The sequence below is a fragment of the Candoia aspera genome, chromosome 10, assembly GCF_035149785.1.
Source record: "Candoia aspera isolate rCanAsp1 chromosome 10, rCanAsp1.hap2, whole genome shotgun sequence".
Taxonomy (NCBI): domain Eukaryota; kingdom Metazoa; phylum Chordata; class Lepidosauria; order Squamata; family Boidae; genus Candoia; species Candoia aspera.
The window spans coordinates 16,317,901-16,343,899 of NC_086162.1; the positions used below are offsets into that span (position 1 = coordinate 16,317,901).

The 25,999-nt window shown below is 41.7% G+C and overlaps 2 protein-coding genes and 1 long non-coding RNA gene across 4 annotated transcripts in view; 1 reads left to right on the forward strand and 2 right to left on the reverse strand.

The window, feature by feature from the left end:
- LOC134503471 (uncharacterized) overlaps nucleotides 1–25,999 on the reverse strand; it is a 194,157-nt gene that overhangs the window by 59,064 nt on the left and 109,094 nt on the right. The gene's annotated exons all lie outside the window — the stretch shown is intronic.
- Nucleotides 646–4,656, forward strand: SLFNL1 (schlafen like 1). The gene is made up of 3 exons (XM_063311870.1): nucleotides 646–1,098; nucleotides 2,955–3,632; nucleotides 4,509–4,656. Exons 1-3 carry the CDS (start codon nucleotides 652–654, stop codon nucleotides 4,629–4,631), a joined length of 1,248 nt encoding a protein of 415 aa, XP_063167940.1. The 5' UTR covers nucleotides 646–651; the 3' UTR covers nucleotides 4,632–4,656.
- On the reverse strand, nucleotides 6,098–25,909 carry CTPS1 (CTP synthase 1). Of its 2 annotated transcripts, XM_063311908.1 has the most exons (20): nucleotides 25,787–25,909; nucleotides 22,056–22,233; nucleotides 21,170–21,340; nucleotides 20,331–20,431; nucleotides 19,500–19,616; nucleotides 19,119–19,202; nucleotides 18,779–18,859; nucleotides 18,140–18,291; nucleotides 16,677–16,809; nucleotides 15,254–15,342; nucleotides 13,859–13,953; nucleotides 12,954–13,016; nucleotides 12,385–12,428; nucleotides 11,259–11,355; nucleotides 10,218–10,273; nucleotides 10,021–10,117; nucleotides 9,536–9,680; nucleotides 8,213–8,304; nucleotides 7,288–7,328; nucleotides 6,098–7,104 (listed from the first exon to the last, which is right to left on the reverse strand). In XM_063311908.1, the coding sequence occupies exons 2-18, from the start codon at nucleotides 22,219–22,221 to the stop codon at nucleotides 8,220–8,222; spliced, it is 1,776 nt and encodes a 591-aa protein (XP_063167978.1). In that variant the 5' UTR covers nucleotides 22,222–22,233; nucleotides 25,787–25,909; the 3' UTR covers nucleotides 6,098–7,104; nucleotides 7,288–7,328; nucleotides 8,213–8,219. The 2 variants fall into 2 exon arrangements, with proteins under 2 accessions (XP_063167978.1, XP_063167977.1); XM_063311907.1 differs by lacking the exon at nucleotides 7,288–7,328.

A 25,999-nucleotide genomic window follows, 5' to 3' on the forward strand; every position in this document is an offset into this window, starting at 1 on the left:
CAGAATAAACACACAAGCTGGAATTGTGCCCACTGCTACTACAGACGACCCAAAATTATTGTAGATAGCCCTATTTGATTACTGAGGTACCAGAACCACCTGGGAGAACAGTGTAAGTGCAAGTAATATCTCCTGGGGAGAGAAGTTGCTTCATCCTGAAGAAACTTCTCAGAGAAAGTCTGAAAAACTGCAATAGGATATTTACTGACAAAATTAGTAATTAAGTCGTTACATAAGTCTAATGTAATATTATCTAACTCTTCATTATATGATCTAGGAAGGCAATACTGATTGTAAGCTCTTGTAACTTACTGTTTGGGAGATGGCTGCTAAGTAACAGCATCAGCAATCTTCTGTGGCCAGATTACAATTAACAGCCCCCAATCTACTAAGTGTCAGAATTTTTTGTGGGTTGTTTCCCCCATACACTTTGACCCCCATACAAAGATTTTATGCACCTGAACATTTGCAGGAGCAAAATTCTGTTTCTACTTCACAGAAGCAAGCCAAAAAAAGAAGAGGTCATTCTTGAATCATGTACTACTGATACCTTCACACACGACCAATGTAGAATAACATAACCTGCACTTCTGTACTCCAACTAGCAACCACTGAGAAATACAACCAAATGCAAATCTTTAAGGTCTGAAAATGGAAACAGCTGTAACTCCAGAAATCATAGCAGAACATGTAGAACTACCTGGCATTGTTGAACAGGTTCCAGAGGCTGCTTTAAAAGAAGCAAAAGCTGGGGAACTGGAAGAAGATCATTCTGGACAGACCCAAAACTACCTCCTCTACATTGGAAACTTAAACCCCAAGTATTCCAGTGAAGTTCTCTACAACATGTTGAAGGACATCCTTGGTATGGCAAGTGTCACCCTCCAAAGATACAATATTGAAGTGATCAAGAAACGTAAGCAGGCCTATGCTTTTGTTCAGGTGGCCACAGAAATCAGTCTGGAGCAGGTTCTAAAACAACTGCTGCTTGCTTCTGAAGCAGAACACAACCTCTCCAAGGAGCTTGTGCAGAAAGGGAAAAATCTCGTTGTGGGACACGGCGCAAAGCCTGCATCTGCTACCAAAATGGGCAGAGAGGTAAGGTGGCAGAACATGGGCTCCTCTATTATGCCAGGAATCCCAGACAATGAAAACAAGCAGGAAACAGATCATATGCTAATCTTGGGAATATGCATAAGAGCTTCTCACCTATGAAACACTGTGAAGAAGGAAATCAAGAATCACACAGGCTGCACAAGCTACAGCATTCTTGTACTTAAAATACCTGTACAAACTTCCATTTAAAATCAACAGTGAAAGACATTTAATATCAGGTTGCATCCCTGAAGCAGGCCAGTAGGCTTCTCTACTGGAGAAGTCAAAGTCCACTGTTGAACTGCTACTTAAAGTTCTGAGAATCCTCCCCTTATCCAAGAAAATAGGAGAAAGATACCCTTACATGTGCAGGAAGCAGAGTGCTGCCACCCAAGGGGGCTGCACATGGGCACCTACACACTGAAACCCCTTTATTTCTTGAGTTGAACCTGGGATTCTGAAAGAAGTGATCCTAATAGCTCTATCAGCATAGCCGAGGGGGTATACATTTCATCTAGCACATAATACCAAAGTGAAGAAACAGGATGGCAAGAACTGTTAAGAATTTTCTGTATTAGAAATTCTTAAGTTGGCTAGGGAGAAGGAAGAATGTCTTAATACAAATATGAAATGCATGCTTTTTCTTTTTTCTCCCTTGCAAGGACACATTTTCCTTGCACCAGAATAGCAAGGAATAACTTGGCTATTCCAATAAGGAATTATTCCTTGCCACATAAGCCCTAAATCTTTTCTCTCTCAGCAAGACAACAATCTAATTCATAATGACATAGCAGAGGCTACCTCCATGCATTGCAAAATATTTCTAGCACATCTGGACTTTTTTTCCACTTTCCTCTAAAATAGTATTAAAACAGAATAATCTAATTGTGTACACACAACACACTAAAATAAGCATGTTGTGGTAAATCTAGGCATTGTTTTAGCATATTCTATGAACTTAAAATATTAAAATATTCTATGATCTTAAACTAGAATATCTGTTTGCACACAGCATACTAGACAAGCACAGCAACTGCTTTTGTTAACCCAGATTTGGGATTTCGCATGTTGTTTGAACCCAGCTACCTTCTCCCAGTTTAACATCACAATTCCCCAGGTTTTAAGTGTTATTTCAGTTCAATTTAATACAGAACAGACTTGTTCTTGGGAGATATTAGCCCCATTTGGCTAAGTAACTCCCAAGTTATTGCAATAAACTTCAAAACAGCTTAATGTCAACAGACAGTAAGAAATTTAGACAAATGTGGTCATGATTATAAATCCAAACAGGCTTATTTATACTGGCCCCATCCTCAATGTGGTACTCTCTATATACATTGGATTGCCACCCATAATTTCTGGCCCATAGAGCTGTAGGGGACCTACTGTTTGGAAAAACTCTCTTAAACCATCAGTCACAAAGTCTGAAAACTTAAGAAAGTTTGAAAAAAAAATGTCCATGGCATACCAGGATACAAGGCCAATTAGGATTCTTCCACAGAGACCCCAAGTGTGCTATGTATTACACATATTATCAGTTAGCTGTTCTAAATCAATCATGGAGTCAGTGTAGATCATCCTTGAAATATAAACTCTTCCCTAGTTTCAGAGTCAGGGTTTTCAGCAAAGACAGCCATCCAGCTCTCAGAACTCAAAAACAATCAGGGCCAATGCTAAACTCTTATTTCTCCATTTTAACACCAATGTTTGTATATTTAGCACAACGGGCATGTAATTTTTATCACAGTTACTCAACCAAAACAAGAACTTACATTCTTGCAAAGCCGCAAGTCCTTTTACTGGTGACCAATCCAATGACATTTGATTACACACTTGAATTTTACTCATCATGCCTACAGAGTGATTCCATGGGAAGCAGATCAGATGTTCTTCTAGGAGGACCACCAGTGCCTGAGAGAAGGAAGCAACTGCCAAATGACAGCAGGACTAATCCCATCAGAAAAAATGCTCATTACCCTTGGAGATTGGTAGATTGGCCAGTGACATTTCTGAACAGCACTCGCTCAGACAGTGCCATTGTCCAAAAAGAAATTGTCGGCAGAGAGTGTCTATTCTATGGAGCTTTCATAGGTGGAGAGACCCGGAATGTGGAATTCAAACAAGGAAGCGGTGAATACCTGACAGTAACTCTAAAGCATCATTTGCGGAAGTACGTATGTGCTTTCCTCAACAGTGAAGGGGGCAGTCTTTTTGTGGGGGTGGAGGACAATGGCTTGGTCCGTGGCGTCAAATGCAACCACAAAGAGGAAGACAGGATTCGACTGCTCACAGACTCTCTTTTGAAAGGTTTCAAGCCACAAGTTTTCCCTATAGCCTACACACTGAGTTTCATCCCGGTTATCAAAGCAGAAGACACTGGCATCTTTCTGAAGGTCATCCGGCTAAGTGTCCATCCCCCCAAACTGCATGCAGAACCTCTCCTTTATGAAACAGATCAAGGGGAAGTGTACCTGAGGCGAGATGGCAGCATTCAGGGACCCCTCTCTGGAAGCGCTATCCAAGAGTGGTGCCGGCAGGTAATTTTCAGATTTTGCACATCCTTATAAAGCACTTGGGGCCATACAAGCCAAATTCTAGTTGTCACATGGGAATTAAGTTTGAAAGTGCCATCCAACACAGATGGCTTCTGCTCTCCAACATACAAAACTGGCGAGGAGGAGGAGGAGGAGGATTGTATCAAATTTGATGCTTTTTGTCAGGAATAAAGAGCCAGTTTGGTCTAGTGGTTAAGGTGCTGGGCTAGAGACCAGGAGACAGTGAGTTCTAGTCCCACCTTAGGCATGGAAGCCGGCTGGGTGACCTTGGGCCAGTCCCTCTCTCTCAGCCCAACTCACCTCACAGGGTTGCTGTTGTGGGGAAAATAGGAGGAAGGAGTACGAGGTATGTTCACCGCCTTATTTATGAAAATAATAAAGGTGGGATAGAAAATAAATAAATAATAAACAAACACTTTCTTCATCGAAAAGCTTAAAGCTCCCAAAGGCCATTTGGGAGAAAGCAGTTCTATCTTACCTAAATCCTTTCCAATTGGAATCATAGATATAGGACAGTTTAGCCATAGACCGCTATTGCAATAAGTCTTCTCTCTAGCAACCCAACAATGATCATTAAAACATCCAAGGTCACTTTCCCTGCCATTATTTCTGCTACTGGGCTTTTAAGTAAAAGGAAACCCTCTGCAGAATAAAGATGAAGGTGTCCCAAAATAACTAGGACATTGCTCCTGGCTCAGCTCTCACCAGAACAAAGGCAAGCCAGACCATCTCCTTACCTTTTAGGGAACGCCCAGCTTTCCTTATGCTGCCACCAGAGTCCAGCTTACAAAACAAGGTGGTCGTTTGGCCACCACTATTACAGGGAAGGGAATGACCATGACTTTGTAAACTTCCCAGAAATGGACAGAGGAAATCAAGAAGCTGGAAGTGAAAATAGAAAACTTGCTGAAGGAGAAAGAAAACGTGCAACAGCAGGAACGTACGCAGAATAACAGCACAAGATGCTGCATCATCTTGTAACATTAAGTCATGCTACCTGTAACCATCCCGAAGACAGCTACCCACCTGGGCGAAGAAAACATAGCCCAGTTAAAAGCTTGGATCTCCCTACTGTCATCTTGTGCCAGGAGTATGGTGGCTATTATTAGACTCTGCTTAGCAATTTACAATACACGTAGTATATCCTATTGCAATCAACATTGGAGAAAGTGGTTTTTCTTTCCGCTGTCAATCCATCCACGTGTGTTATGTGTGTTCAGACTAGTCAGTTTGATGAAGGCAGTGTTGTCCTACCTTGATGGGAATCCTAACCCTTTTGTACATGCATTGTCCTACATCAATATATAACATCAAGGGAACTTTACGGGGGTAAAAAAACATTGACGGCAACCATTATATTAACATGGCAGTTTCCCCATCATCACCCTTCGCTAACCTACTCTTCTCTCTGCCTATTTTCACTGCATGGATATTACTCCTATGGACAATTAATTCTGTTTAGAAACAAAACAGGGAGTTACTGCTGAGGTTTTATGTTCAAGCATGTAAAAAGTCTAAAACTGGCCTATGACTATTATTTTTTTATCTGACATCTACCAGCATCTATATTGGTGAATGTTTAAGATTATAAAAGAACAGTGACCTCCTTTCCACTTGATAATGACAGCAGCCAAATTAATTCTTGAGCAAATATTAGGCAACGGATCCTGGGAAGTTTTCAGTTGGCCCTTACTGTGATTGGGGGGGGGGGGGCAGAGTTGTGGTGCTGCTGTTTCTACCATCGTTTTCTAGTATTCCAGGGGAGCTTCAAATTTTCTGGAGCTGATTGGAAGCAGGATTATAACAGCCAAGCCCCTTGCCTTTGCCTTCTCAGACTGAACACACACACACACGTGTGTGTATGTGCGTGCATCTGTCCATACTTTCTTTTTTCAAGAGGTTCTGTCTCTATAATCCTTGACTGAAAATACAAGCAGTGTTCCCAGCAATGCTGCAATCCCAGGTTTGGTAAGAACCAGTGGTGCTGCTTGACCAGGCACCACTAAATCTTTATATACATATAAATAACGCCATTGCACTTCAGAAGGCACATAGGAACCATTGCTGGATTCCAGGGATCAGGTAAGAACATCCAAAGCCTATGTATCATTTGTATATAAGGTATACACATAGGCTCCCCATTACATACCTATCTATACCATACCAACAAATACAGTATAGGCAACCAGAAACATAAGGAATCTAAACTGAAGGAGCAAAATAAGCTGGATGCCAATCAATCTTCCATTTTTCCAAAACAGGCGACATTATTTTTAAAAAATGCATTGATCTTTTAAGTAGCTTAATGCTTCAAACTCTCTCCTCAGACCCTGTCACCTATTTGAACAACGTAATTTCGAAAGCAATTCCACTCTGTTAAATAAGAGAAATGGGGAGAGCATGAGGAAAAAAGTTTTCAACTTGTATAGACAGCCAGAGCAGACCAATTGTTTTCCCAAAGTTTTAATGAACTGAAAAGGATTTGTACATCTGGTATGTTTGTAGCAACACACTGTTCCACCTAACTTGCTGGAAACGCAGTTTATAACCTGCACTGGGACAAGACCGTAAGCAATGCTTTTGTGCAGCTCCCACGTTTGCAGGTTCATCTCTCCTCTCTCCTAAGGCTGTGTCAGTGCATCGCTGGACACATACACATCCCTTGTAAAAAACAGGCGTGTAGGACAACACATACGCCAGCCTGACCTCCTCTTTCCGCATAGAGTGGTCTCTCTTCAAAAAATAAGAACCTCAGTGCTTCTTTCTAGTCCAAGGCAAAGCTCTCAACGAGAGGTGCAAAAGGCAACTTCTGAAAAGTCACTTCCTCGTACACGTGCCCCCCTTGATGCAAGGAATTGTATCAGTTCAGGAAGCAGAACTAAAGAAAGCCGTGAATGTGTAAAATGGCGGGCGGAAGGGGAGGCAAACTGACACTCACATTTTCGAAGCGTCATTGAATGTGACCAGACCTGCTTAGCATCAGAATACACCGAATTTCACGAACAGGGAAATTATACTCTTGGGAAAGGTTAAGCAATGCCAGGTGTAGCACCACTCTGTTTTATAATACTTATGAAGATTAGGCTAGCCTGCCTTGTACAACTTTCCACCCTCCTTTCCATCGAGATGCCAACAGCATAATGTGCACCTCCGATAATGGAGGGGAACTGAAAACCTGAACAGAGATTCCGCAGGGCGTCTTCTGTGAGCATTTGAAATGGCCTGTTAAACCTCCTTACGCATCCAAAATGTCTCGTCCCTCCCTCAGCTTCTGCACTTCAGGTTTGTAAGCTCACAGCTGAGCATGAGTAGGCATCGGTGTCAGTTTCTCAGAATAATTTTTAAAAAAAAATTAAAACAAAAGTAATGACATGATCTCTCAAAAAACAATTACAATAACATGATTTACAAAATCCCCAAGACGTATTGTGTCCAGTGAAGAATTTCCAAACACCTGGATAATGGGTGGGGCGGGGATGAAGAAAGAGAAAAAGAGAAAGGTCAGAGATCTTCAAATCAAATTTATCAGTATTTTAAAAATACATTTATATCCTCTCTCTTTCAAAGACCTCAAAATAGCATACTCTTACCACCCTCCCCACCCCCGCTATTTTGTGGCACTGGTTAGGGCACTTACTGGTGGTGTTCGAAGATTAACTTTATTGTGGTTACAGGCCACTGTAAATTTAAAACAGTGGTCAAATTACAATGGACTATAACCACATAAGCCATCATATACTGTATATTGTGAAGCACAGGCACAAGTTAATTTCTCAGGCCCTGCTGTACTTTACAAATGATAGAACAAACTATATCAAATTTAGGGAAATAGATGGGTTCCAGTCTGAGAGTAAGTGTTTAAATTAAATAAGTTTGAATGTTATTTGTAAATGAAACGGATATAAGGCAGAGACACGCATTCATATAAAGCTGACAGTAAAGAAAGATATCTTGATTCAATGCCGCTGGTACCACATGGTCATAATCTGTTCACATACTGATTTTTTTTTTAATTTCCCCTTCTGTGAGCAATGTGGGCAGCATTCACGCAATATGCTGTGATAAAAAAGGAGTGGGTAATTTGCAATTCAGTTTGTTCTGGAACTCAGCCATTATCTGAGCATGTTAGGTGAACACAGCAATTGTGTTTGTTAACTTGGATTTGGGGTTTAGAAAGCTGTCTGAACCCAGCTGCTCTTTCTCAGTCTTACAACAAAGAGAGAACTTCATGGTTCAGTGGAGATTTAAACCCAAATTCTCCTTGTTCTAGACTGCCCATTTTACCATGTGGCCCTCTCTTTTCCTAAAAACATTCAAGGTAACAATATACCATTAATCAAATTCTTTTCAGATTTTCACCATTATCAGCTTAAGTTAACCTGCATTTTAGTCTTGAAACATTTGCACCGATATAAACTAATTCTAGCTTCAAAGGAACTTTAAAAAATTAGCTAGATAATTTTTACCACCACCATCCCCCCGCCAAAGAAATGTGATGCAAACCAACAGGGATAATTTAAAGAGATAATTTAAAACCCCAGAAAATGAAAAACAGATTTTACCAGCAATTTACTCATGATTCTCTGCAGTAAATTTCAGTTCTGTGATCTCGGAATCAGGGGAGCTGCTTCCACTTCTGTCACTGTAGGTATCCCTGTAAAATTCAGGCTGTTAAAAAATATCAGGATTTCTCTTACATACATAACAAACTCTGCCCCCGGCCTATCGGTTCAGTTAGAATTCCTGGCCACTGAGGCAAGAGAAATCAAGGGAAAAAACATTGTATGATCTACAGCAAACAATGGCGATCTCAACTTTCCTGAAGATACAGCTGCTTGGCTGTATTTATATAAAGATCTTCTGAAAGGGACCCATTCTTGTTTCAAGGCAGCCTGGACAATATTTATTTGTGAATTTACTGGAGTTCCATGCTGCCAGATCCTTCAAAACTCCTGGCAGCTTGAAAGGCTAGAAACCATACAGTAACAACACCCACAGTACAACCCAACCAAGCCACCCAAACCCCAAAACGGCAATACACAAATCAAATTAAATAATTGGAGCTTATGATTCAGCATCAGGTAGGCTACAAAAGTCTTGAAAGCTTTTGCTGCCGGGCTAACTTCAAGAAAAATACTTATTTATCTTTGATCAGATGCAGAAGGCCAAATGCTGGGAACTCGAACATAAAATAAAGGGGAGATGAGTGAATTGTACATTAGCATTCATATTCTGCAGAAAGTGTAAGTCTTACATGGTAACTTTTGTCTGTGTCCGAGACCATCGGGATCTAAAACTAATCTAAAACTCAATGGTGGTCTTCTTACAGCCAGAGACCCCCCATTTAATATCACTGGGAGCTTCGTAAAGCAGGGCAGAATGAAGTTTGAAAGTTTTCTTTCCCCTTAAACCTCTCTAATACAATTGACAAAGAAGCTGGTTCTGGTTTGTCAGAAGCCTGATCTTCTGCCAAACTTGCAGAACCAGAACTGACTTGGGGACAGACAGAGATCAAGGGTTTTGTTTAGTGGCAATAAAAGAAAAAGTAGAGATAGGGATAAGCAAAGAACTGACCTTCCTTTAACCATGAACCAGAGCCCAAAATCTCCCCGAATATATCAACAGCATACTGCACATTGATGACAGCAGAAAAAGACTAACTTGTCTTTCACAGAGAATTAAAACAGAACCACAGACAGAGCACAGAGGCCTTTATACTGATTTTTTTCCTACAGCTGCACTACTAATATTTTAGTCCGGGTGCAAGGGAAAAGGATACCATATAGCTTGAAGGCCAGAGTGCCAAACAGATACAAGCCTGACCTCACGCACTGCCAAGCATCTAAGCCGCTTCAGGACCAAGAGATACAGCAGGCCGGCCTTACCTGGGCGAGAGTCTGCAGCCTTTCTGGAGGTAATGTGTCAGTCTTCCTGAAGAAGCCAGGAGGAGGCCAAAGTAAGGGGGAGAGGGCTTTATAGGTCTGGACAGGAATTCTGGGTGATACTGAACTCCCACAAAGAAAGGATGATCTAGGAGAGAAAGTAGGGCATGTTTTATTAGCTTAATTGCCAAAATAATTTATTCATGTGGCTACATGAATATTCGGTATATCCTATAAAAAGCCAGGGGTGTGTAGCCATCATCGAAATTCACCTTCCAAAGAACAAAAAGGCTATTCACTATTTCATACTGAATCCTGATGACCTACTATCTCTTTATTCTGATGATTCCAGAATTTAGTTCATAACCGCTGTAGCAATTTGTACTTTTTTCTGTCCAAGGAAGGTCACTTCCATAGCTCTCACAGAAACCCCTAAAACGTTTTCCCAATTAACAACAACCACCTTCTGGCTGCAGATCAATCCTCACCTTCCAACTCAACCACTTCCATTCGCTCTCCTTCCACATCCTGGCCCACAAACTTCATACCTTTCTCTTCAAATGAGTTTTTCAGTTCTGGATTTACCTATGAACAGAAAATTATACCACGTGCTTTTTTTTTTCATTGGACTTTGGAGAAAAAGGGTCCCCCCACCCCGCTTTTCTCTACCTGCAAGGAGTCATACCTCAAATCTGTGTCTGTGCCTTTCTTCCAAATAGTCAGCATCTCCATACAGTTTTCCTATTGATGGAGAGAATACATGGCCATTTGCTTATTATTATTTTTTAATCCGTTCAATCATGTCCAATTCTCAGACACTGCCTGGACAAGTCCCTGCAGTTTCCTTGGCGAGGTTTTTCAGAAGTGGTTTGTCATTGCCTGCTCCCTAGGGCTGAGAGAGAGGACTGGCCCAAGGTCACCCAGCTGGCTTTGTGCCCAAGGTGAGACTAGAACTCACAGCCTCCTGGTTCCTAGGCTGATGCCTTAACCACTAGACCAAACCAGCTCTCTATTTGCCTATTAGAAACCAGCATACCTGTTAATACCATACCTTCCCCATCCCTTTTCTTGGGATAGTGTTGATTTGTTTCCCCTTACAGCAAACTTTATTAGAAAGCAGTTCCCATGCTTACCAGCATGCCACCAAAGAAAGAATGTATGAGCCTATCTTCTAGTCCAGTGTTTCTCAACCTTAGCAAGTTTAAGATGTGTGGACTTCAGCTCCAGCCAGCAGTATTCCCCAGCCAGCATCTTAAATTTGCTAAGGTTGAGAAACACTGTTCTAGTCTAATATGCTACATTTCTAAGCATCTCATCTTAATCAGGGGCTTCAAGAAGCCCATCAATGGCATGAAGGCAATAGCCTTCCCCACCTGTGGCTCCAACAGCTGTTACTCAGTGATGTCACATACTCTGTCTGGATCTGGAGCTTCTTGTTACAATTAATAGCTGCAAATTGACTTTTCCTCTGTGAATGTGTTCAATTGCTAAATGGTTATCACAACATCTTGCTGTTATGAATACCTAAGTTTATTCTACACAGTTTGAGGTATATTTCTTCTGTACAGAGCTACTAATTTGCCCCAAATCTCATAGGAAAATGGGATGGCCGCTAGCTATAATTTCCCATACTTTAAGGCAGTCTGGGCATTTGTACAACCAAAATACTATTAAGAATCAAAAGGAAGGAAGGAGGAAGGAGAAATCAGGGCTAAGGAAAGCATACTCATGACTGAGTTCTTGGTATGGAAGATGGTTCTCCTCTTGCCCAGCCTCATGGTCCCACCCATTTGACCTGGATTGTGTTCCGGCATGTCAATTACCTGAGAAGTCAAACAGCTGGATGTGATGGAAAAGAAGTTAAGAGAACTAAGACTGCTAAGCAAGCATGCAGGGGGAAAAAAAATTGTAAGCTGTATCATTTGCTACTGACCAGTAGGAAGCACTGTACAACTGATTTCGTCCTTTTACTGGGACTCATTAGACATAGGTAGCCTCCGAGTCTCATCCTAGTAGTGGGACTCATCAGACGTAGGTAGCCTTGGAAGCTACCTATTCCTGATGAGTCCCAATATAAGAATAAAACTGATTATATAGAGTCTGCTAGGGATCAGTAGTAAATATAACACAAGTATAAGCTATAAACCCCTCTTATGGGGGAGTTCTTGAAGCCTCTAATATGAAGCCCAGACAAAATTAACACCTATATATGCTCTAGAGTGCAAAAAAGAAAAAAGGAAGGCGTATCTCCATAGCATCTAAAAACAAAATTGATGGTTTTTGGCATAAGCGATCCATCAGAAGGCCTTAAACACCCATTCTAATTGCTAATATAGCATTTTTTGTGTCCAGCATGAGTTTTAAAGTGGACTCACAGGGGTTCAAAACGTATAGTTTTTAACATTCATGTACACATATACAAACATGCAAAAGTTTACTTTTAAGATATCTGAAGCACTCTTGAAAAGAAAGTCAAATAAATATAAGAATCCACATCCTGTTTGGTCAAACTAGAGAGACTCACTGACTCCAGATTAAACAAAATAAAATACGGACTTTCACATCTACAAAAAAATGACAAGAGCAAGTCACTAAGAAACACCTAACTTCAAATTATCAGGGAATAGTTGAACAGAGGTTCATCAATCCTAACACTATGGGGAAGTCTGATTATTCTCACCATAGTTCATTCTAATTAGACCATTTTCACATTTTCTTTCAAAGTAATTGTTGTGAGCCAAAAAAGAAAGAAAGAAAGAAAGAGAGAGAGAGAGAGAGAGAATGAGAATTTTAACGTTCTTGGTATGCATGAAAAGAAACCACAATGGATTAAAAAGTACCATCACACTTACCACTGGATGTGTAGTTTTAGGGTCAAATTCTGTAGAGTTGGCATCTGCGGAGGACAGACTTCGATCACATAAAGCCCAAGGTCTTAAGAAAAATCTACATTTCCACAGTCCACAATAGGAAACAGCTTTTCCATTAATTAACATTAATGACAAAGTAGCCCAAAACTCAATGCAAATGCTTCACCATAACATGGCCAATACAGTCCTACCCAAATCATTAACATACCAACATGTATATTTTAATAACCCATTAAATAAGTTTGAATGTTGTAAATACATGCTTCCTTTTTGAACAATTAAGACTTGCATACTTAGAACTAGTAAATAAAGCAATAAAAGCATGGAGATCCATAATTTGTACGGTGAAGAATTTAGATAATTAAGAGCTCGCTCCTTTAGAAAAATTGGGTAAAGAGAAATGGATACAATTATTTTAAGAGAATGTAAAGCTTTATTGAGATTTAAATGTTCCCAGTATATTGCCACCCTACAGCAATTATATCACAAGTGATTTTAAAGATTAGCATCCTTAAATCCAGGCCCAAATGTTAATTTTCCCACACCTTTACCTTGCCAGCCAAGGACGTTGCGGGCAAACTCCACAACTGCCAACTGCATTCCCAAACAGACTCCTGAAGAAAACAGCAAAGAGATATATTAAAATAATGCACTGGTATCCTCAAATACTCAACAGAATTCCCATTATCATCCTTTATTAGAATCAGAGTCTACATATGCAGGTGAATATCAAGTACAGGAGGACCCTTTGGATAATTTATGGCCCTACAACTATGCATCTGTCTGGCCTTTCACACATGATTTCAAAGAAACAAGATACAGGTTTCCTGGATAATACTGAACAATATTCCCTTAACCTATCTTTTCAAGCATGTTGGTATAACAGAAAGCACCATTTCAGTTCTGGCTTATGGTCAAAGCACTAACTTGTATTTTATTTATCTGATTGGTTGATTGATTGATTGATTGATTGATTGATTGACTGGATTAACTTTAGAGGCTGCCCAAGTCCAAATGACTCCAGGCAGCTTATGCTGTAAATAGAGAACTATGAGAAAAAGAAAAAGATCATGTATGGCCAAAACAAATAAATATCAACACACCAAAGAAAATCCAGCAGAGACTCAACAACCTCTCTATCCCCAGGCCTGGGAGAAAAGCCAGTTTTTTAAAGAATTTGGGAACATCACGAGGGTGGAAGTCATATGGATTTCTGGAGAGATGCTGTTCCAGAGGGCAGGTGCTGTGACAGAGAAGGCATGTTTCCTAAGTCCCAAGAGATGACATTGCTTAATTGAAGGGATCTGGAGAGCACCCATTCTGCTGATCTTACTAGGCAGGCAGAAACTGCTGGAGATAGGCAATCCCTCAAAGAACTAGGCCCAATGCCTTGTAGGCCAAAGTTCTGCTGCATTTTTCTCCATACAGAAAATAACACTCAAGCATATTTTCTCACCTAGGAAAGGTTTCTTCTGTTTTCTTGCCCAAGAAATGGCTTGAATTTTTCCTTCTGTGCCTCGAACACCAAAACCACCTGGAACCAAGACTCCACTAAACAAAAAGGAGGAAGTCTATTTGATAAACCTGAGCATTCACTTCACTTTTTGCATTATATTTATCCTATTCCTCTGAAAATAAATTGGATTCACACACCAAAATGCAATGCACATTTTTGGCTAAGGATGCTGTGTGATCCCAGTCATTGTGTTTATAAACCACAGCCATGGTGCTTTATTTAACAACTTTAGTGGAAACAACCATGTTTTAGCCCAATGTGTTAATCCAGCAAGAATTTCTCCATGTTAATGTTTATGCAATCACTATGAAGTGAGACAATAAAATGCAGAAACACTGTTCAAAATAATGTGGGTTTTTTGCAGCATCAGTCACTAACAAGAATGAAAGACTCTTCAGCCAAGCAGGGATTCGCAACTGAAATCTGTGACAGAGCTGCAGGTCATAGTAATTCTGAGGGTTGATTGTCCAGGGTTCAACCCTTAGCACCTCCAGGAAAGGCTGGGAAAACTCCTGCTTGAGCTTTAGAGAGGCCCTGCCATCCATGTCAATAACACTGGGCTGAAAAGAATCACATTGTTCATTCTGTGGCAGAATCGTATGATCATCACCAAGGAGCATTCTGCAGCATGCAGTTTGTGGAAAAGGAAATTCTACATGACAAGTTATTTATTTATATTTTGATAAACAAAAAGCGGTTAAACTTGCTATGTTTAGCCTAAAGAAGAGAAGGGAGACATGATAACAGTCTTCCAATACATGAAGGGATGTCACAAGGAAGAGGGTGTGGGTTTATTATCCAGAATACCAGAGGATAAGACAAGAGCCAATGGGTGGAGGTTTAACTCAAAGAGATCCAAACTCGATATATGGAGGGATTTCCTGACTGAGAGCTATTAAGCAGTGGAACAGCCTGCCTCCTAAAGTAGTGGGTGCTCTATCACTGGAGGTCTTCAAGCAAAGACTGGACAGCCATTTGTCCTGGATGAAATGAAGATTTCTGCACTGGGCAGAGAGTTGGACTGGAAGACCTCCAAGCTCCCTCCCAACCCTAGGACTCTATTATTCTTTATGTCACGCTATTCAATACAACTCCAGGGGATTAAAAACAGTTGGAATTAGTAGAGAGCCATCCAGAGAACCTGGTTTCTGATGTACCTCACCCTGTTGCTAAGAAACAGAAAACAAGGTCTACTCATAAAAGGAAGATATTTTGGCACCGTTTCAACCAGCCTGGCCAAGCAAAAATGAAGTTATCACTAGGAGCAGTACAAAAAACCTGCAACAAACAGGAGATACTTTCTTGTCATGGAAAGCAAGGTGATGAATGCCTTACTCAGCACTGCAGAGTTTTTGCCAGGCTTCGTGGTATCGAACAGGTTCTTCTTGTAGAGTAACCGGTTCCAAATTAGCAGAATCAATATACTGGGAAGAAAGAGCAAGACTGTTTAATTTTAGATCTTGAACCACCATGTTTGTCGCTCATTGCCTTGGTTACTATATTACTGGACAAAGTATTGACCAAATGATTTTTTTTTCTTTAGATTTTTTTTATTCCAGCCTTTATTATTTTTATAAATAATTCAAGGCGGAGAACGTATCTAATACTCCTTCCTCCTGCTGTTTTCCCCACAACAACCATGTGAGGTAAGTTGGGCTGAGAGAGAGGGACTGGCTCAAAGTCACCCAGCCGGCTTTCATGCCAAAGGCGGGACTAGAACTCACCATCTCCTGGTCTCTAGCCCAGCACCTTAACCACTAGACCAGACTGGCTCTATTTTGTAATCTTTTGTATTTGTAATCGTTCTTGTTTTCTAAAACAACATAGGACACGTCTGTTCTAAGTTATAGACCTTGAAGGCTTTTTCATTTTAAAATAGTTTAATAGCCAGTGAAAAACACAGCTGTAGAAAGCTGGTGATAAAAACTATTATTTGAATGAATAAGTTACCATTCTGCTAACAGACCTTGAAAGCCATCAAAACTCTTAGGGACCTTTCAGTCTTCCTTTGAGGGGAATGGCCTGTGTCAGTATTTCTTTAACTTTTTGCTCTCAGGACCCTCCCCACTTTTAAAAATTATGGAGGACCCCAAAAGAGTTTTTGTTTGTGTGGGTTATATTGATCAATATTTACCATATTAAAAATTAAACCTGACACATCCATAGAATATTTATGTATTGAATACTGTAAAAATAACAATATTAAACTCATTATATTTAACATATATTTCATGAAAAAACTATTTTTTAACAGATAAAAAAAATAAGAAGAAGAGTGACATTGTTTTAAATGTTTGCAAATATCTTCAATATCTGGCAAATCGTTTCGATTTCGCGGACCCCTGAGAGTGTCTTGGGGGACCCCCAGGGATCCTTGGACTACACTTTAGGAAACCCTGGTGTATGTCTTTTGATCCATTTTCCACATTAAGTTTGTAGCCATGGAAAATTATGGTAGCCAACTTGGGAACTGATACAGTATCAACATCCCAAAGATTTTCCTATACATTATGACCAATGCTTGTATTGGTGGTATCAATAATGAATTAAACTCTATAGTCTCTAACACTGCTGGAATATGACTCTCAGGTGGGCTGTTTTTTGTTGCTAGTGGTAAACATGGTAGGTTTTAGTGCCAAAATTATTATCACTTTAGATGCAATACAATCTCAACTGAGAGTGGACAATCCAAGCAGCTGTTTGCTTTCAAATTAACCCAAGCGAGACAGATTTTTTGCCGTCAGTGGAAAAAGAGTACCTTTATTTCAAGTTTGTGATTGATTGCTAGAGCAGAATGTTCCAGGGCTTTAATGACAGAGGCATACGAATCTGAAAACTTTGTATATTTGCCAACAAGCGCAACAGAGCAGGTCTCCAACAAGCGATCGTATCTGTGTAAAAAATAAAAAGCCACGTATTTAAAAACGAAATATAAGAAGTATGGAATGAAAAAGTCGATATAATAGTACCATCTCAAGAGCCAGTTTAGTCTAATGGTTAAGGTGGTTAAGGCGCTGGACAAGAAGTGGTTAAGGTGCTGGGAAACCTGAGTTCTAGTCCTGCCTTAGGCACAACAGCCAGCTGGGTGACTGTCTCCCAGCCCTGGGAAGAAGACAAGGGCAACCACTTCTGAAGTTGCTGCCTAGAAAATTAGACAGACTTGTCCACACAGCTGCCCGGTCTCAATTCTGACTCAAAGCATGCACACGCACACCGCCAAAACCTTCTTAAGCCCGGCCCACACGTTCAGTGAATTAGATAAAATGCAGATTACCGAATAGACTGTATCATCTAAAAATACAGGCATGCTATGCCTGGATGCAGAGGTGGCTTTATTAAAGACATTCCGCAAACTGAAACTTCGCTCAGTCAGAGCCAAGCTAACCAAAATGTGTCTTCAGGCCAGGAGACAAACCGGTCCAGAATAGACCCGCACATGATCCTAGCTTTAAAAAAAAACAAAACACTACAGTGGGGCATTCCATGCCATCTCCTTCCATCTGTGGTCTGAAGTGGCACAGTCTACACCATGGCAATCTAAAGTTGGGTGCTGTATGGTTCAGTGTTGTGGGAATCCAGTGGCTGTCTCAGCTGGTTGTGTTAAAGCCAGGCCGTCATTGCAAGCAATAATATGGTTTGTTTGAGCATATCAAACTGCACAGCAATTTTGCTTCATTATTTATTTATTTATATTTCGAGTTTTGTCACTGGCCATCTCACTCAAAGAGCGACTCTGGGCAGTTTACAATAAAACCAAAAATAAATATAGATTAAAATACAATAAAAATAGTATTTCTTAAATATAAATATAAATGTGAAATATAAAATCCAAGATGGAGATATTAAAAGTTTTTAATTAAATTCATGTAATTTGCAGGGGAGTCTTCAAAGCGCTGACCACCCCCAGGGTTGATTACCCCCCCCACCCCAAGCGAGATGGCAGGGCCAGGTCTTCACCACTTTCTGGAAGGCCAGGAGTGGGGGCCTGCCTCACTTCTGGGGGAAGTATGTTCCACAGGGCGGGGGCCACGGCAGAGAAGGCCCTCTTCCTGGGCCCCGCCAATCAGTCTCTCATGGACAGGGTCCGTAACATGCCCTCTCTGCCTGATTGGATGGGACAGGTCGATGTAATGGGGGAAAGACAGTTATCTTAGGTTTAGGATTTATTATGTTGAGTGAAACTAGCCAGAATAGCATTACTGTTTGCCCAGAGAAGCCCACCTGTCTGCCATCTCCTTCCACTTCATCAGCATTCTCTGGGGCTGCTTTTCAATGGGAAGGTTGAGCCTGTGTCGAAAATAATCAACCACTCCTTGCTCCTCTAGCAACAGAGGAACCCGATAGATGGAAGAGACATCATGGACACAGATTACCTGTTCAAGCAAAGCAAATTACCTGGTTAAGCAAACATTGCTATGCTCTTATTCACAATACACATAATGATGTGCAGAATTAACTGCTGCTCTGGCAACCAGAAAATCAGATAGTGTGCCATGCAAGTCCAAGCAAGTGGGGAGGAGGGGGCTGTATACCCATAGAGTCTGCTGTGCAGAATTCTCTGATCTGACCCAGATGTGGGTCTCCAGGGCTTCGATGAAAAGGAAGGATAGGCAACCCGCAGCCTACAGGCAATGCTTCAGCACCTCTTTTGTAATTTGTCACCACCGAAATTTGGTGACAAATGGGTGAAAATCAGCCCTGTGTATTTCTTTTTTTTTTTTTCCAAAGAACTAACAGGTTACACAGGAGATCATAATTTAGATCAGTTCTGTGCATGTAGAAACTATTACCTGAAATCAAAGCCTGCAGAAAACAAACATATATGCCCAATGTTACTAAGTTAACTTGAAGCAACTTTACCTGTTCTGGTTCTACATGACAAAACATCGAAATTTTCTCTTTCACCGAGGTATCCAGAGGTGTGGAACATCTGCACACAATCTAGTAAAGAAAGTAGCAAAACCTTCAAAAGATATTGCCCAAGATTTAAATCTAACCTTCAAACAGAACTTGATCAGCTAGCCAAAGAATAATTAACCACATTAGATAGCCTTAGCTTCTGTGAACAGATTTATATACCTCTCTCATAGCAATTTATTTATTCCTTCTTGAACCACTGAAAAACACCTTCCCATCCTCAGCCTGACAGTGGTTTGAAATCCAGCCAGTATTTTCTTACATACATCACAGCAAAACTTACTAGATCTGGTGAGAGACCAAGGCCCCGAAGTTCGCGAACACTATTCTGGGTGGGTTTTGTCTTCTGCTCCCCTGTAGAACTTGGCTAACCGGCCCAGGCCAAGAGTATAAACAAGATGACAATGTGTCAGATTAAGATCAGACTTATTTTCCAACCTGTTCCAAAACACTCAGGTCATTCCTGCAATTTATTTATTTGTTTATTTGTCCAGTTTCTAGGCCGCCCAGCTCCACAAACAGCTTCACATGATTAAAAACAGAAGAAGCAACATGATATAAACAATCCCCCACACTTTGGATACCCTAGCCCAAAGCCTTAGAAAAGAGCTACCTTGGCTGTCTAGGACCAAACACTACAAGGAACTGCCTTATGGAATCTTACCTGGGGAACCAGACTGACATGAATATTACAGAAGTTCTCTCGCTTGACTTTGAATTGAAATTGGCGGAATGCTTCGATGAAAGGCATGCTTTCAATATCTCCTACTGTTCCTCCGAGCTAAAATACAGACAGCTACAATTAAACACAATGCTCTCTTCTTGAACCACAAATCCTGCACAATCCCACCACAGAACAATTCAGCTTATGGAATCAAATGTGGAACGATGCATACCATAACATTCCATCCAGACTGTGTTGCGCTTACTGATTTAAATGGAAAGATGGGTTAATTCATAACCCACCTCTCCCAGTGAAACCCGTATGTTATTACAGGTAGTCCTCGCTTACTGCCTCATTTAGCAACTGTCTGAAGTTATGGCAATGTAAAAAAAAATAGCTTTGTGACCAATCTTCACATTTACGACCATTGCAGCATCCCGCAGTCATGTGATTGCCATTTGGGCCCTTCGCAACCATTACGCATGCATTTATAACTGTCGCAGCATCCCGCGGTCATGTCGCAAATGACGATCACATGACCCCAGAACACTGCAACCATTGTAAATACTGTACATGCTGGTTGCCAAGCATCTGAATTTTGGTCACACGATCATGGGGATGGTGCAACGGTCATAAGTGTGAAGACCGGTTGCAAGCCAGATTTTTCAGAGCTGTTGTAACTTTGAACAGTCACTAAACGAACGGTCGTAAGTCAAGGACTACTTGCAATGGCTTCCAGCACCTTCAGCAATCCTGACAACAATAATCAACCATTACACTGTATTGTGTCTGAAATCCTGGCAACAGACAGAGCAGGCAATGGACACCAACCTCAATCACACAGACTTGGGGTTCTATGCCATCTTCGTCTACTGGGATCCGTGCTTGTCTCATTACCCACTCCTGGATGGCATCAGTAATATGGGGCACAACTGCAAAGTAATAAAGAGATACTATAATGGTTCATTGATTTCTGGCTACATACTTTGGCTTGTTCCAAGAGCTTCAACTAGAATCATCCCATGTTAACACTAAATATTCATTTCTTGGTGAATTTCTGGTGATTTCATTTTATTAATTTGATTTGGCTGCCACCAAACTCCAGCCAACTTTTAATGCAGTGTTGGATAGTTTATCATTCCTGTTGGCTGGAGCGACTGCATTCTCATGAACATATTCCTGAATGAAAATCCAAATCTCTCCATAGTTCTGGCTTACACCAACATGCAAATGCAACTAGAATACTATCAAGTGTTCCATGGGTGTGTGCAGGGTATGGTCAAAAAAGTCAAGACGGTGATTGTAACAATGCAATCAAAGCTCTGCTCACATGATACACATAAAGAATATATATGAAGCTTTCATTGCACCATTGCAGCAGATATCTTGACTTTTTTGACCACACCCCATGGACACCCTTGAATTTCTCTATCATTTTATTCTTTAATTATTTTTATTATTGGAAAGAAATATTTTTAACCACGTTTTTAATCATATTTCAAGGTGTCCTTTGAAATAGGTGACTTTCTCATCTCCAGGTTATAAAAATCCTGCTATACAGTAGCTACAGTACATAAACAACTAGCCATGATCTTTATGGCTGAAATCACACAAAGTCCCCAGCCAAAAGCAACAGTCAAAGGAGAATGGATCCATTTCTAATACTTTACCTTGAACGGTTTTACCTAAGTAGTCTCCCTTCCTTTCCTTGTTGATGACATACTGATATATCTTCCCTGTAGTCAGATTATTGTCTTTTGTGAGTCGGATATCAAGAAACCGTTCATAGTTACCCAGATCCAAATCCACTTCCCCTCCATCATCCAAAACAAATACCTCACCTAAAACAAAATGACAGCCCAGATTAGTCTTCTCTGTTGCATTCTTCTGTATACCCACGTTTATGTACTGAAAACATCCTCCAAAACAGCCTCCCCAATCTAGCATCTTTCTGATTGGTTAGCAGTGGCAATGCCAGCCAAGCATCCTAGGATCTACTGTCCAACTTGAGGGAGCATCGCACTAGCTTCCCCCAGCAAGAACTCCTCTGCCCGTCCCTTTCATTGCCCTGAACAGTCTACGGCAGTTTTTCTCAACCTTGGCAGCTTTAGGATGGGTGGACTTCAACTCCCAGGCAGGCTGGGAGAATTCTGGGAGTTGAGGTCCACCCATCCTAAAGCTGCCAAGGTTGAGAAACACTGGTCCACAGAAAAGGAGATTTCTAGCAATGCAAACTGCAGGCTCTGGAAGCCTTGAGTGCAGCTCAAGTGGGAACAGGGGGAGAGGAAATAACGTCTCTGTATCTCTTTAATAAATTTTTATGGATGGCCATCTTATATACATGACTCTGGGGGGGCTGACAGTTAGAGCAAAATAAAAACAGAATAAAAACACAAGCAAAAATTATAAACGTAAATAACATAAAATAGCCCAATGCATAGATTGGACTCTCTGCACCTGTAATAAATAAAAAGTACCTCCAGTACACTTAAGGGCAGAGTCACTCAGTCCTTGCCCCTCTATTAAGAAGAGGAAGAGCTTTTCATCTCATCTTACCATGCTCGTAAGGAGAGAAAGTGCCCGCATCAATGTTAATGTATGGGTCAATTTTAATGGAAGTGACATGTAATCCACATGATTTGAGGATTGTCCCAACGCTGCTGGCAATGATTCCTTTTCCAATCCCAGAGATGACCCCGCCTGTTACCAAAATGTACTTCATTTGTTTCAATATCTAGAAAAAGAAAAAAGTTAAATTCTATAAAATATCTCTGCCTATTCTGTTAGAATTGCTACACCTACTTTTTAACCCAAACATGATCACTCTGTCTGGAATTAAAGGGAATATGTTTATCATACTATCATATTATCATCATCATATTGTTTAATATATTTATCATATTATAATATGTTTATCATTTATCAGATAGAATCATTCATATCTCCTATAAAAGTCTATAAACTTCATCGTAAGAAGTCATAAGTCTCTACTGGTACACTGAACTCAAAATACAAGTAGAATGGTTGATTTTATGCTTTCTGGTTGCTGCCACATGAACTAAGAATTCACACTGCAGGGTCAATTTGCATTTAATTATAGATCCTTAATCTTCGTTCACTAATGAAGCCAAGCATAGGCAGCAATTCTGAATCCATTTCAAAAGAATGATTCCTACTGAATTCAACGGAACTTCTGGGCAAACAAACTTAGGACTATACTATAAGACCATTGACTCTCATCTTTTGCTCCTCCTTCCACTGTTTAAAACGTAGACTGCAATTACTGAGGAAGAGGAAGTTTGCCTACAATTTTAAAAGCTCTTTTAAGAATCTTAATGCTACTGTTCCAGTAGAGATACAACAAAAGGTCAGAACTCTGCGCTGTTAAGAAAGGGGAAATCTACTGGCCCACACTGCTTGACTGTTTATGGCTTGGATCAGTCTTATTCCTGCAATAAGACTTATCTCTTAACATAAAACAGGATTATATTTACTGTAAATCTTACAGCTTTAAAACCACAATTCAATTTTAAATTACTGATTTTGTCTGCCCATCTGTTTTCCGTATAAGATTACATTTTAATCTTATTTTGCACTGTCTTTCTTTTGCAAGCTACTTTGTTTATATATGCAGTACTGTTAGTTTAATAAAATAAAGCACCATGCTCATTAGACCTAGTCCATAAATAAGATGCTAATGAAAATCAGAGTCGCTTTCCAGTTTTGCCACTCCCCATAAACTAGGATATGCACTTTAAAGATTCTCAGGATTTAGCAACAAATTTACCTACCTGCTTCATGGACTCTACAATACATGACTTAGTACTAAGTTTCCCAGTCTGACAAAGGTCAGAACAACACAAAACAGGCAAACTGTTCTATCTACAATGCTTCATTTCCTTTAAGACAGTGTTTTCGACCTTGGCACACATCTTGAAGAGAGACAGCAAATCTCATGTGCTCCCAGATTGATATAAGGCCGAAGGACAGAGTGAAAGTGGGAGCATTAGTTAATTCATTTTATACCTTTTTATTCTGCAAAGGCACACAGGATGGGCACGTTATACATTAAAATAAATGAAGAGCAAAATGAAGGAGAAAGATTAAGAAAACAGCAGCAATAAACATTTTGCATCAGATTAAAACAGGAAAAAAGGAAGCCTCCAGTATAGAGCCTTCCAGAGGTGTAAGGTCAAGTTCTCAATGAAATCATGGAAAAGGTAACACAGGAGGCACAATTCCTCCTTGCCTGTCATGTGACAGGTTTCAGATAAGAAAACTGTATACAGCACAAGCAGCAGTACAGCTGGGGGAATGTGCAGGAAGGATCACTGAAGGACTAAGAGCCAAGCATAGCCAGGGTGGGGTGACAAAGAGAAAAATAAAAAGCGAGTATTTTCAGATCAGGAAGTGAGGCGTATGTAGATTTAGACAAACATATAATGAAGTAATTTAATAAACAGGAATGCTGCCATGAAAAATCAGAGGGGATGTAGTAGGTAAGGCCTGCCAAAGCCATTCCAAAATTTCCCAGATGTTTGACCCACAACATTTTAAAGGCTGAGGTACACCTGCAGGCAGAGATCATGATGAAGAGTGTCATCACAGACAATGGGCTGAACCAGGACCAGAACAAGCTGGGTCCCAAAATCCCCACTAATTTTCAATCAGTTACTACATCTAGCCCAGTGTTTCTCAACCTTGGCAACTTTTAAGATGTGTGGATTTCAACTCCCAGAATTCCCCAGCCACCAAAGCTGGCTGGGGAATTCTGGGAGTTGAAGTCCACACATCTTAAAGTTGCCAAGGTTGAGAAACACTGCTCTAACCTAACAGGATTGCCAAAAAGTTACAAGGCAAATAAGGGATGCAGAACACAGCTTCTGGAGCAATAACCATAAAGCTACATGTGTGCTGGGAAGTGTGGGGTGGGCAGCGTATGCTCCGCTCTGGGTCATGCATCCTAGAGGGAGAAGGGAGGCCTTTGAACAGAGCAGCCAGCAACAACCTGAGCCACTGTCTTACTGCTTCTCCCATTGGGATGCATTGGGAAAAACCGAGGGCCATTTTTCCTCCCAAAAGTCCCAGCTGAATCCAGCCCATTTTTGAACTCCGTCTTTCTTCTGCCAGTTCCTCCCTCCCCACCAAATGTGGCCCCATTCTGTACTGTTTTGAGAGAGTTACCCTCCATTGTTTGGGGGTAATGATAAAAAGAGAAATTACTCAAGAACAAGATGGAGGCTTTGGGGATGGGGAGGAGACAAAACCCCTACAAAATTTAGAATCAAAGAGAGCGAGAGAGAGAGGAAGGCATTTCATGTCACTTTTGAGCCAACAATGACTTGAAGGCACACAAAACATTTTTTTAAAAATTCAGAGTGGGAAGGAGTCCTGAGAGAAAAGTTTAAGTGTGGGGGGGGTAGAGATATTTATTTATTTATTTTCTATCCCACCTTTATTATTCTTTTATAAATAACTCAAGGTGGAGAATATACCTAATATACCCCCCCCACCCAGTTCACCCCTCCAACACGATGGCCAGGACCACACCCTGATGCGCTCTTAGGGCAGCCCCACATTTCAGTGGCGCCAGTGCAAAGCCTCCCCAAGGTTCTCCACGAGGTTGACTCCAGGGCTGCCTTCCCACGACCAGCTTCACCCAGTTACCCAACAGACCCGTTTCCCGGCTTCGGGTCATGCACGAACCAGACCCTTTGCTGAAAGGTCGGCGGTGGCCCAACCCGCTCGGCCCCCAAGAAAATGACCCAGCGCAGCTGGCCGGCAGCCGCCGCGACCTCTTGCCCCAGCCTGAGGACACGCGTGGCGCGAACCCAGCCAGGCGAAAGGCCCGAGCTCCGAGTCCAACCCGCTCGTCTGCAGCCGCCCCCCGGTCCACGTGGCAGCGGGGGTCCTCCCAAAAGATCGGGAAGCGGACCCGGAAAGGCAAGCGCCCCCGATGAGGACGGGCATGGCAGCCGCCCCGTCTCCCTGAGGTCCAGGGACGGACTACAACCCCCTCATCCCCAGGCAGGCAGGCAGGCGGCCGGCCGGGAACGATGGGCGCTGTAGTCTGCGGAGTGCGGGACGGGGGTCTTGCAGGAAACGTGGGGAAAAGAGCCCCCGCCCCCCCCGGCGCCGCTGTCATTCCTGCACCCGGGCGGGGAAGCAGCCGGTCTCCTCCTAGCCCAGCGTTTGACAGGCGCCGGCCGAGAGCCTCTCCCTCCTCCCGGGCCAGGCCCAGGGACGCGCCCCGCCGCCCCCGCGAGCTCCGCTCCCCGGGTACTGACCCTCCACCGGGCCTATCCACTGCGCACGCGCGCGGACGCCGAGCCCCCCCAAGGCTTTTTAAAAAAAGGCCCGTCCGCGTCTGCGGGGAATCTTCCCAGGCCGGACGCAACCAAGCTGCGAGCGCATGGAGCCCGCGCGCGCGCGCTTAAAACGCACGCGGAGGGGAGGGAGGGGGGAGGAGCAAGAGGCTGGCAGGATGGAAAACCTTTTTT

What these genes read in the sequence shown, in the direction of transcription:
- SLFNL1 (XM_063311870.1), top strand. Translation starts at nt 652, where the DNA reads ATGGAAACAGCTGTAACTCCAGAAATCATAGCAGAACATGTAGAACTA. An exon ending in CTACCAAAATGGGCAGAGAG is followed by an intron (nt 1,099 to 2,954) that starts GTAAGGTGGCAG and finishes TCATGCCTACAG; the next exon opens with AGTGATTCCATGGGAAGCAG. An exon ending in TCCAAGAGTGGTGCCGGCAG is followed by an intron (nt 3,633 to 4,508) that starts GTAATTTTCAGA and finishes TAAACTTCCCAG; the next exon opens with AAATGGACAGAGGAAATCAA.
- CTPS1 (XM_063311907.1), bottom strand. Translation starts at nt 22,221, where the DNA reads ATGAAGTACATTTTGGTAACAGGCGGGGTCATCTCTGGGATTGGAAAA. An exon ending in ACAGAAGAAACCTTTCCTAG is followed by an intron (nt 13,017 to 13,858) that starts GTGAGAAAATAT and finishes TGTTTTCTTCAG; the next exon opens with GAGTCTGTTTGGGAATGCAG. An exon ending in GGCACAGACACAGATTTGAG is followed by an intron (nt 10,118 to 10,217) that starts GTATGACTCCTT and finishes TTCTGTTCATAG; the next exon opens with GTAAATCCAGAACTGAAAAA.